Raw genomic sequence first — 12,910 nt, 5'->3', positions numbered from 1 at the left:
TAATGTGTAGAGTTAAAAAAATACGGGATAGCTCACCTGACTCGTGGTAGCAGCAGAAAAATAAATCAAGGCTCACACAGGTCGCATCCCACATCTTGTGCTTTTTTTCTGTCATGATATATTACAGGAAATAACAATCCAAGCATCAGAGAAAAAGAAAAAAAACTCCCGTGCACATTCGCTTGTTACAGAAAGTTCACACATTCACACACACATAGACACACACACACACACACAATGGCAAACGCTCTTAAAGGAGCCGCACCCCATTTAACTTGTTAAGCCTAGTTCACACTACAGGATTTTAAACATCAGCAGATCGCTGTGCTGTTCACACTACATGACTTTACTTTGTGTCTTTTAATCTCTGTGGTGTTCACACTACGCAACACTCCGTGAACGATCCACAAGAGGGGGGTCACACACTACATGATCTGACAACATCTCATTCCCCATCAGCTCATTCAAGCTACCAAACCACAGCCAATGAAAATTTGAAGGAGGAGTCGTCAGAAAAAGCTGAACACTATTGGCTGCTTGTGTGCTGATGACATCACTGACAGCGTTTCAAGCTTTGGAGAAAGCATTTAAAAACATCGTCAAATCAGCTGGTTCGAGTGGATAGATACACAGAGAGTTTTTCATTTTTGTAATTATATAACTCTTTGAAATAAAACTAACATATTTATAACACCCTGCCGTTTTCTAACTATCCGTGTATATCTTTCTGACATTGTTATTTTTTTTTTTATTACAAAACAGTAAAGAACTGAGCATTTCTGCCTTATATTACCATATGGGTCAAAATGACTGCATGCATGTCTGATACTTTTCGCTGTGGCTAAAAATGTGTGCATTTTCTTGCCTGGCAACTTCCTGCTAACATAAACAAAACTTTCTGATGGCAAAAACATCAATTTACTTCAGATATCTTTCAAAACAGCATATTCTGTGCAGTGAAATAGCTCCTGTTTGAAAGTGAAAATGAAAGCCAAGACCTTTAAGTGTTTTAGTATCTTAACTACATATTTATAGGCTGTATTACCAAAAAAAGATTATATTTTTAGGGTAATGGTGTCACTAAATATGATGCCAGACATTCAAAGCTTAATTTTAATATCTCAATAATAGCTTTGAATGTAAATATGTTGTGACAATATGGCGTTTTATATGAGAACAGTCAGAATGAGCAGTATGGTAATTCTAATAGTTACACAATTCTAGATCCACTGTTAATATAGCCTACTCTCATGTCTGTGCTAATGCAGAATGAAGCGAGTGCACCGATGCCCAATCTGACCAATCACAGATGTTTCTGCTGAGCTCCTGAACACACAGGCATTCAGCTCATGCTAATATGCTCTCTCATTGGCTGCAGCTCGTCACTACATCTGACCACACGTGGGGTTGAGTCGGCCGACTGCTCTGGAATATTTAGCATGCTGAATGTTGGATTTCCGTCTGCGAGGTGTCGGCGACGCGTCAGCGAGCCTTGTTGATGCGTTGTTCAGTAGTTCACACATAAAGAGCGCAGAGCGCCGAGCACCCGCAGATTTCTTCCTGATCACAGCCCGATCTGTCGGCGAGCTCGTTAACTTCCAAATCGGGCTCAAATCAGGCTTAAAATCCTCTAGTGTGAACTAGACATTACAGACACTTGTCAGATTTTATTTTAGTGAGCAGGCAGGAAATTGACTGATTGTTTACACAGCAGAAAAGCGCATGCTTTTACGGGCGTGACATGGAGCCGATCTGCGAATCGCAGCACATCATGACGATGACCAATCAGTCACTTAAGGGCGAGCCTTTCAGAGGAACTAGGAAATATGACAGTCAATTTCATGTTAGCTGAGTAGCTGTGTATAATCAAAGTGAGATATATGAAAAAATAACGTGATTTCTTTCAAGTGAAACATGAGCACACATTGCTTTGCATCTTATAAACACAACCAAGCATTAAAATTACATTCTGCACCACCCCTTTAAATAAAATCAAATCTACCCATTTTAGCGAATCGCTAACAAATGAACAGGAAAGTTTGCCACACTGTAAATTTATATTTTTGATGACTTTTTTTTTTTTGAATCAAATGGAATTTCCAGTCATCTTTACTTGCATGAATCAAACTGACTACAAATATTTATAAGTAATTTTTTATATAACTTTATAAATTAAGTTGAAACCTTTAACTTATTCAAATATGTAAAAGGAACATTATGGTATGGAAGGAGGGGACGTATCCCCACCAATATCCACCAATTACTGAAATGTCCCTTCCAATAATTTCATTGACTACAAAATGAAATAATGCTTCATTAACTTGTAACCTACATGTGCACAAAGTCAAGTTCGCTACAAGTTCACTGTCATACTAACTAAGACTGTGCAATTAATCGATATTCGGTTTTGATTTTGACCTCCATGATTACATGAAAAACAATAACTGGGATAAAACAGTTAAAATACGTCACACATCTATCTAAATTTCTCTACATTCATACCTCATCAAAGCCCAACTGCAGTAAAATCACATAAATTGACTTTTGCAGCATGTGACGTGATTGTTGCTTGTATTTTTTAAGTGTTTATTTTCTATTATTAGGTACTTTATTCATGTTTTTAAAAGCACAAAACAGAATTTGTGCAGTTTAATGGATGTATGTCCCCATCAACGTCAAGAGCTTGTCTACTCCCTTGGTAAAACATTCATTCATTTCATCAGAAAGGAAACATGCTGAGTATTAGTTTATTTTTGGCAGTATATATGTATTTTCTACTATCAAATTGCATGTAATTGTTGACTTACATTTTATAAGTCTTTAAGAAACCACAGCTAATAATCTTCATTAAGGTTTTACTCTAAGGAATTAAAGGTCAGCAACATATTTTGTGGCCTGTGTTTGAGTAAAAAAAAATATTATTTAAAAATTGGGGTGCTGTCCCTTTAAGAGGAAATGATTCGTTTTTTTTGTACACGAAAGGTGGATGCACATTATAGATTTATTTCAGAAATATCTATGTACTAAATAAAAAGTTATCCAAATATATCTGTAAAGTCAAGTGTAAACCGTAAAAATATACAGGCCTTATTTAACACTGTAGATATGGCTGAAATAACCAGGAAGAAAAACAACTTGTGCAAAAGTTGGGTCCTGAAGTTTTTTAACATGTTATTTTATTTTCCTTTCCAGTTTGTGGCTCACCTATAGTAACATTTATCATCATGTTGTTGTTACTATTATTTACGTTATTTGTTTAACATGTGTACCTCTCACATTTTAATTACAAGGAAGAGCTTTTGCCCCTATAGCCCTGATCAAAAATTCATGATTGTGTAATATCTTTCACTGATGGCCAAAACTGCAGGAAGATCCCATGTGGGTGAAGTTTCTCAGGACAACACGAGGGTTAAAACTCTGCCCTCAAGCAGCAGCTTCCCCGTTTAAAGTCCGCGCATTCCCGCATCTGCAATGTTATGTCATCAGTATTCGGCTTCTCACCCCGCTCGTGTAGGTACTGTATCGCATTAGCTTTAATAAAAGATTAAATAAAAGAAAATGAACAAGACTGCGCGTACTGTGTTTTAAAGCAGCATGAATGCGGTATGCTGTAGTCCGGGTACCGATTCTAGTCACTTCCTTGTCCTGCGGAGAGCAGTGACGTCGGTGGACCGGTCTGCACGGTGGCTGTAACGCCGCAGAGGGAAACCTGTCCGCTCGCCCCGGACAAACGCTCCACGCCGGCGCGCGAACACACGGCAGCCGCTTCATCATCACCGCGGGCGGCTCGACGACCCACGCGCGCTGCATCTTAAAAATGTGTCGCTGTGGAGCACAAAAACGATAGGCTGGCACGGATACTGTGCGAGTTCAGCCGCACCACTGTCTTATGTGCCCGTGCGCGGTGCACCGGTGACCATGTCCTTGGCGAAGAGCGACGAGGACCAGCGATGGGTGCCAACGCACGTGCAGGTAACGGTGCTGCGGGCCCGAGGGTTGCGCGCGAAGGGCAAACACGGCACCAGCGACGTGTACACCATCATCCAGCTGGGCAAGGAGAAATACTCCACGTGCGTGATGGAGAAGACTACCGATCCGGAATGGGGCGAGGAATGCTCGTTTGAGCTGCAGCCAGGGATACTGGAGGAGGAAGGGCGAGACGCGTACCCACCCGGTAGTGGCGACCTGACCCTCACCGTTATGCACCGAGCTCTGATAGGGCTGGATGTGTTCCTGGGCCAAGCTGTTTTACCGCTGCATAAAGCCTTTCAGGATCGGAAGAGCAAGAAGAATGAGTAAGTTTGTGTTTTTTTTTTTTGTGTTTATATCAGTCTGAAGGAGCAGCAGTGGCTTTTACTGTGTGGAGGAATGAAGATTAATACGAGCCATTATCAGCCCTGTCGGATGTGTCTTACTCAGAGTGCTGCAATCTGCTCCTCTGCAGTCACGCCCTCTTAAGTGGGCCTGGATGTTGTTGACTGAAGGGAAAGTGGGGGAATTTTCTTTTGGTGTTTCCCTTTCTTTGGTTCAGGGGTGCTTTTGGTGGTACACCTTTCCCAATCCTCATGGAAGACCCCATTCAGATCTCCAGGTTCTCAAATGGGTGGGTCTCATGAGAGATTACAAATGTGTATTTTGGGGGCTTCAGGATCAGTGTCGAGAAACTCTTGGGTATTGTTATTTTTCACATGTACATGTTTGATTAATAGTAAAGTTGTGTATAAAGTGTTCAGTGTATCACTGATAATGATGATCAGACTAGATGTGCTGATACTTTTTTCTTGATTATGCAACATAGAAGCACAAGTTGGAAAGTGAAGGTTTGGGTCATGTGCTTTGAGGGCCCTTTATCTGTTATATTTGTTGATGTATTCTGTGGTTTAAAAATTATTGAAACATTTTGGGTAATTGGTGGCTATTTCATTGAACTTTTATTGGTTTTCATACAATCAGTTGCCCTGGGTCGACCTTCCTTTAGCATACTTTTCTGTTCTAAAAATGTGGTTCACATCTTTCATACAAATGAATGCATTTAAATCTTCTCATCTCACATGCTAAAGTTGGCTTAATAAGTCCATCAATCTATAATTTGTTGTACTGCATGATCATTTAAATTAATTATTGATGACTTAAAAGTTAGTTGTTTTTATGGCAGATGTTTCAAGAACAAAAATTGCATATACTTTATACATTAGTGGGTCAAGACAAAATGTCTAGCATAAAAAAAGTGTAACGCATTGTAAAACCCAAAAAGTTAAGGTACTGAAACTCAAACCATTTAAGGAAACAGATTGCAAAAAACAATTTAAATTCAAAAACTAATCCCAATGAGTACTGTAAACCTAATCCATTTGAGTAAACAAAGCAATTTGAGCACTGTAAAACCTAATAAATAAATAGAACTCAAACTAACTGAGTACTGTAAAACCCAATAAGTTAAGGCAACTGAAACCATTTTGGGAAACTGATTGCTATTTGAGTTAAACTAATCTATATGAGCACTGTGAATTTACTCCATTTACAGCAGTGGTTCTCAAACTTTTTTCACCAAGTACCACCATAATGACCAGTATGAAAAAATAGCGTTGTAGGCCTAATTAAGCTGTGCACAGTTTAAAAACGAGGCAGATTAATTTCTATCATTAAGAATATGTATTATTGTCAGTCACTTAAACATTTAAAATAGTCTGAACATTAACTGTGCTTGCAGATATAAAAAAAAAACACGTTTAAATTGAAATGTGCTTTTAAAAGTTAATAAAAAAAGGCACTGATCTTAAAAAGTAAAAAGAAAACTGCTATACTTCAATCTAAAGCAGGGGTTCCCAAACTTTTCAGCCCGCGACCCCCAAAATGACAATGCCAGTGACTCGTGACCCCCAATATTCTCTGAGGTGGTGGTTATAAATACAGAAACCTTGTATGCAATGACGCGCACAAACACAGCAATAGACCCAAGTCTATTTTTTTTTTTATCTATGTCAGTGCTGTAAATGGGCTAGAAAGTTTAACCTGGTGTTACAAAATCTGCTGCATCTGACAGTATTGCTGTATCTTTAGTATAATGTAATTACCCGAGAAGTCGCAATCCAATAGAACTAGTAACTATAAGCTACTATAGTAACTATATAGTTTATAGTAACTATAAGCGACTATTTTTTTCTCTTCAGTAGGTTATTGATAAAATACAGTAAGTCTTAAGGTTTAATAAAAATTTATTGATTTTTGAAAATCACCAGGCGACACCCCCCCCCCCCCCCCCCTTCATTGTCCCGCGACCCCTCGGTGGGTCCCGACCCCCACTTTGAGAACCTCTGATCTAAAGTATTCATAGTAGCCTATTCATCAAAAGCTGGAAATGTTGCTTGGACCTCATAAATATTGGCTATATGTCATATTCATACACTTTCTGACAAATCTTGATTTCTGACAGATATATGTTAAATGTACTTATGACAGGGTTCATACAGGCACAGCCTAATGAAAATCAAGGAATTTTAAGCACCTATTTTTTATTTTCAAGACTGACATGCTATGTTTTGAAGAAGTAAAATGTATTCTCAGCAACCCATAAAACATTCCATAGTAATTGATACAAATAAAAAGCATTAATAATAATAATAATAATAATTATTATTATTATTATATTTATTAATCATGTATTAATAATATAATAAACCTGCACTAAATGCTTGTGAAATCTTTTTTTGTACTCAAGTAAAAATACTATTACACTGCTAAAATAACACAAATTTTAGTAAATAATACTAATATTAGGTAAAAGTACAAAGTACTCTTTTAAAAAGTTCTAGTTGGTTACTTCTGAAAAAAAAAAAAATCAGATTTTCATTATGAAATCACTTTTTTTTAAGTTTAAACCTGATTGAATGGTTTAATTGCTTAAATCCCAAAGGTACATGTATAGGAGTTTGCACTAACAAAGCAAGTATGGTCGATTTTTTTCCTTTCATGACAATTAATCTTTTTCAATAGCACTGGTAAAACTACCACATAATCTTTAAGGCCATAGAGACACTTTTTGCCCATTTTAAAAAAAAATATTTTCAAGCTTTGAAAGGTTTAATTAAAGTATATGATGAAAATATTTAAATTTGGCCTTTTATTTACATATTTTACACTATTTTTCTTTAAAATATGGCAATTTTGTTTCTTAAATAGCTGTACATCACATGTAGATTTTATTTTACACTTGATCTTAAACTAAAATACAAACTTTACAAAAAATACAAGTACACTGTCAGTAAAAAAAATAAAACAAATGACTTTATTTTACTTGAGGTATTTGAAATATGACAACAACACATTTATCAAAGCAATGCTTTAAGAGCCTTATTGTTAATTTTGACAAATAAACAATAAGTAACAACGGATTGCTTTGACCTGTAATGCTTTAAGACAGATCAGAATACAGCTAAATGTATACATCACACAAATACCTCCTCCAGAAACATTTCCAGCATAATTCTTTTGTCGTAAAGAAATAAAAAAGTTCCACCTTTGCTAAAAGCAAATTTCACTTCACAATACAGAAAAATATACGCATTGTCCATTAGCATTGTCATCGATCATGCATTAATCTAATTCTAAATACTTGATAACTTTGAATACTTTTGACTAAATTTAGTAAAGGAGCAAAGATAAATAATGTTTACTTTAATAGTGGAGAGATCATGATTGTATTCAATCTGAGCACACACGCGATCATGAGAGCACTTGCAGTTCATTTGAAAAAAGCTTATTTAAGAGCTTGCATATCTGTTTTAGCGATTTGCGTACATGAATGCGCTCTCGTGTTAAAATAAAGCACTCGCCACATTTGCAGAAACGAGTAATTGCGCAAAACCTCCATTCCCGCGCCGCCATACCGTGTTTAGAGGAGTGACAGGTCAGAGGCGAGTCGACTCGCTGTTGGAGAGCAAACGTGTATGTAGATCATCAAATAGGCAGGAAATATGTCCGCGGTTTAATTACTCTGCTAGACATCTCTATAGTGAAAACATCCAAGAAGCATTATTCCAACAAAATATTTGTTTTTAAGTTATTTTTTTCTGTCTCTGCAACTCAGAAAGCCTTTGTCCTGCCCTTACGTTTCACGCAAAACTTGACAAGGTCGACTGTGATTGGCCACTTTTCTTGTCAGTCAATTCATGCTTCATAATCTGATTTTTCAACAGTTTATGACACATTGCACTAAAATAAACATTCTAAGCACAGCGCTGTGATCGTACGCTACACAAAATAGCCGATGCAGATCACATTGATGTTATAGTACACATCAAAGGATTAAAAGTGTTTATTGTGTATTTCATTATTTGGCGATTCCTCCGCGTACCACTAGGAGGAGGCCCGTGTACCACAGTTTGAGAACCACTGATTTACAGCAAGTTGAAGTAATGAGGTATTTGATTAACTCAATAACTTCAACACAGAGTTCAAAACTCTTTTCAATTGAGTAGAATTAACTTTCAGTATATTTTGAGTTAACTACACATTTTATTTGATAAAGTTGACTCTTGGGTTTCACAGTGCATCTTTAATGGGTCACCACCCTTACATTAGAATGTCTTGACAAATTATTTTTACCATTATTTACAAAAGACTAAAGACTAAAATGTCTTCCTGTGTAACAACAGTTTATATACCACAAAAAAGTCAGAAGAATTTAATCAATAAACACTCGATGACAAGTTAAAAGACCATGTATGGACCACAAAACCTGTCACATGGGTCAATATTGTGAAATAAATAAGCTTTTGGTTGATGTATGGTTTGTTATGACAGAACAACATTTGAAAGAGATACAGTACAAATTTGAAAATTTGAAATCTGAGGGTTAAAAACATAAAACCATTGAGAAAAAAACTTAAAAGTTGCAATGCACATTACTAAACAATTTAAGGTTTTATATATTTACTGTAGGAAATTTACAAAGCATATCCATAAAACATGATCTTTATATCTTTAGAATTTTGCCATAAAAAAAACAATCATTTTGACCCATATTTTTGGCAGTAGTCAAATTTTAGTTCATACATGTTTTAGCGATAGCCAAAAATATCCCCTTAAAATATACCCTTGCAACAAGGTTTTTGGTCCAGGGTCACAATAAAAAATACGAAAATAAAAAAATGACAGGTTAGAATAAGTATTCTGTTTTAATGTTATGCAAATATATGTTACACTGTATGACAGTTACACCTATATTTTAATATTCAGTAAAACACACACACACACACACACACACACACACACACACACACACATATATATATATATATATATATATATATATATATATATATATATATATATATTAGGGATGCTCATTTCGGTTAATTTTGCTAACCGACAACCGCCGCTCATTAATCGGTTATTAACGGTTAACTGGTCAGATTACTATTAATTTTATATTAAACAAATTAACGTGTCTATTTTGTGTCAGACACATTAAATATTGCATTTTAAAATACTGATTTATTTTTTATATGCTAGCATATTAATAATAGAACAGTACAACAGAGCATTTTCACACACCTGCAGTTTAGCACAGAAGAACAGAATAAACTAAATAAAATGAATAAAATAAATAGGACTGCCTTAAATTATTTTCCTACTTAAATAATTAATTTATATTACAAATCAAAAACACTGACTGATTATTTTTAATAACCGGCATAGGCTTTTTTTTCCCAATCATATTTTTGTATTCCGTCAAAAAAAAATCGCAGACTTCCTCAAATCGCTCGCTCCACGGAAAATTTGCATTTATTTAATGCCCTGCTGTTATTATTTTAATCACAAAACCTTTTTACATTTTTAATAGAAATCATTATTTTAAAGATTATGTCTTGCTATATGGTTTCCTCTCTCTCCCTCGCGGTTCAAGTGCGCGCGCTACGTGATGAAAAGTGTGCAATATGTTCTTTTTGTTAACAGTTTTGTTGTTTAAATATGATATTGCATTAATGTGCATACATGCTTTATAAGCTGTAAAATAAAAGGTAAAGCCTATTTGTTGCATTTATGACGCAGATCCAGGTCAACATCAGCAATTTTTTTTATTTTTATTTATTTATTTTTTTATTTTTTTATTTTTTTTATTTTATTTTTTTTTGGCATTAACACGTCTGTTTCAAACAGCAATATTCTTCTTCCATTTTGCTTCTTTGGCAAATGTGTCTGTAGCCACGGGTTATACGTTATCGTCCCGCAAGTTAAGTATGTCTTGCAGTTAAACAAGTGGCCGACCACAGCTAACGTGCTTTTTTCATTCCAAAAACGCGAGGCGCACCTCACTGCCTTTATGTTGACAAGGAAAAAAGAAGAGAAGAAGCACGGTCCTCTTATGAAACGACTAAATCAGCTGGATATCGATTGTGCAAAAGTGTTGCTGTCTATGTTGTTACAATTGTAATATTTAATTATATTGTGATATTCAAGATTTGTTCATTCATACAGCTCTGGATAATTTAAAACAGCGATTAGACCTTCAGAGCGGTGTTAATGCATCCTGAAGTAAAGCGAAACGGCTATAAACTCCAGCAAGATAGAGTGATTATATGCAGAGTCATACTTTATCTATAAATAAAGTATAACTATAGAAACTGTGTTCATCTAACTGAAAGCCATGGAAGAATGAATGTAGCGGAAACCATGTGTGTGTGTGTGTGTGTGTGTGTGTGTGTGTTCACACACATTCATTCTTCCATGGCGGGGCGCCACGCCAAAATTGATAAATAAATGTAAATAATTGTTTTTCCCTCAAAAGTGGTTTAAATAACTACTGTAGACATTTATGCTTTCCATGCAAATTATGTCATGTAAATTAGATTAGATTAAGGTTGTCTTGTCTTTGACCATGCCAAATTGTCTTTTTAAAATCATACTTTTGAGAAGAAAAAAATATTTACACATTATTTATAAATTACCACCTGTTTGGATCCCTGATGTCATTAACATTAAAAAAAAATCCTCCTAAACAGAAGTAAACAAAAATTTTAGAACACAGCAGTATAGTGTTCAATAAAAGACATCAGAAACTCAAAGTAACTCAAGATGGAAGTTTTCATCGACCAGTGGAGCATGACATCTTCATGCTCCCATTATTGATACATTTTTAAACATTTCTTATTCATGCTGAGGCAAAAAGAAAATATGTTCTCTTGTGTTTTTCTCTGTGACATTTAAAGAGATGCTTTTTAAACCTGTTATGCATGCTGTGGAGTGTCTTTACCCATTTTTAAGTGTATAATTCTGAGAAACTGTGTTTTTCTGAGTGGCTGCGGGTGAGTGAGGCTCACACTATCTCGACTCTACAGCTGTAAGCCGTTTATTCTCTATATACGCCCCACTTCCTGTGAAAGGCCAGCAAATCAGAAATAATTTATTTTGTATTAAATACAGGCCCTACAGTGCTGCACTCTAGCTCTTCTGGTTTCACTTCTGCATGAGATGTCACCAGAATAGATGTGAAATGTGTGTGAAGTCTATTTTTCAAACCTTTCTAAATGAGATGAGAATAGATAACGGTGTGTTTTTTAAATACAAAAGTTTATATATTTAGTAATATTTATTTTCATGAGATGAGATGAGATGAATTAGCTTCACATGACCATTAAGACAGATCTGTAACTAAAATAAATTAGTATTAAATGTACACTACAGTGTGCTAACAATTATGTACAAAAGTGTTTTATACAAATTGTGTTACAATTTATAAATAAAAACAACAATGTTAAAATAAACTGTTCTAAACAACCAAACCATGAAAACATCCAAAAATAATATGTATTATGTATTCACAGCCAGTTGTTGGTGATGTCAGAAACTGTATGCACCTGAGTCCAGTAGTCAAAGTTAGATGTTTTGGTCTTTCTAAATAGTTTATCAGTCAGTTTTTCTGTGCTGCACAGGACTGCATGTTAACATTGCCTCAAAGAACGTGAATGAACTTAAAGAAAGATCGAGACATGTTGCATGTTTGATGAGTAAAACGTAGAACAGACTGAATGACACATAAAAAAAAAATGGCGCTTAAATGCAGAATTCACTCTACTTTAGTTGCTCATTGGGACTTGAATACTTGCACACTAAGGCACAGGTGCCAAATTCAGTTTCTGTAGGGCCGCAGCATTGCAGTTTATTTCCAACCCAACTCCAACATACCTGTTATGTTTTAAACAAGCCTGTAGGACTCAATTAGTTTGATAGGGTGTGTTTAAATAAAGTTTGAAACTTACTAAACTGTGAAGAGTGACAGTAAATAATTTGAAGATATCCGTATAGGTTTTAAAAGGGACAGTTCAATCAATAATGAACATTTCCTTACCACTTACGCTGAAATGGTTCTAAACCTTTCTGAAATTCTTTCTTTAACACAAAACATTATTCTGAAGTTGTTTATTCCTACATTCTTTAGTATACCTTCCGTACACATCTAGTAATTCTCTACCGCGCCTATAGATGGAACAAAGTTCACTACAGTCGTAGTGCACTCATAAGCTACGCAAAAAAAAAAAAAAAAAAGATTGGTTTCAAATTTAATTTGGTTTAATCAGTTGATAGAGACATTGAGATAATCGCATACCACTAATGAAAACTAGTCTTTGGGCTATTTGGGTACATTTACATTAGGACTGCATGATTCTAGCTTAAATGAGAATCACAATCACAAACACATGGTGAGAGAAACAATAATAATATTAGGTCTATATGTAGGTCTACTGTTGGTTAAAATTATACATTTTTCATAGACTTGAAATGGTGGACTTGAGTATACTTTAAATTTGTCCTGGTTGTTAATGCATCACATCTAATTACATCAGAATATAATTATTCCAAATTCTAAAGTTGAATTATTATGTTTGAGACATATGCTTGCAATCTGTCA

The 12,910-nt window shown here is 35.3% G+C and overlaps 1 protein-coding gene across 5 annotated transcripts in view; it reads left to right on the top strand.

Moving 5' to 3' along the window:
• Positions 1-3,612: 3,612 nt before the first annotated feature.
• Positions 3,613-12,910, top strand: part of rab11fip5a (RAB11 family interacting protein 5a (class I)) — a 63,082-nt gene continuing 53,784 nt past the window's right edge. For all 5 annotated transcript variants that reach the window (XR_015505753.1, XR_015505751.1, XR_015505752.1 and 2 more), the window contains exon 1: positions 3,613-4,295. Coding sequence is in view for 2 of the 5 variants with exons in the window: in XM_087279015.1 (XP_087135141.1) it covers positions 3,919-4,295 (377 nt within the window). In the remaining 3 variants the exon portion in view is untranslated. The remainder of the gene's footprint in view (positions 4,296-12,910) is intronic.

The sequence above is a fragment of the Danio rerio genome, chromosome 13, assembly GCF_052040795.2.
Source record: "Danio rerio strain M-AB ecotype USA chromosome 13, GRCz13ab, whole genome shotgun sequence".
NCBI lineage: Eukaryota > Metazoa > Chordata > Actinopteri > Cypriniformes > Danionidae > Danio > Danio rerio.
The sequence above is the reverse complement of the archived record's forward strand: the minus strand, read 5'-3'. Positions and strand labels throughout refer to the sequence as shown.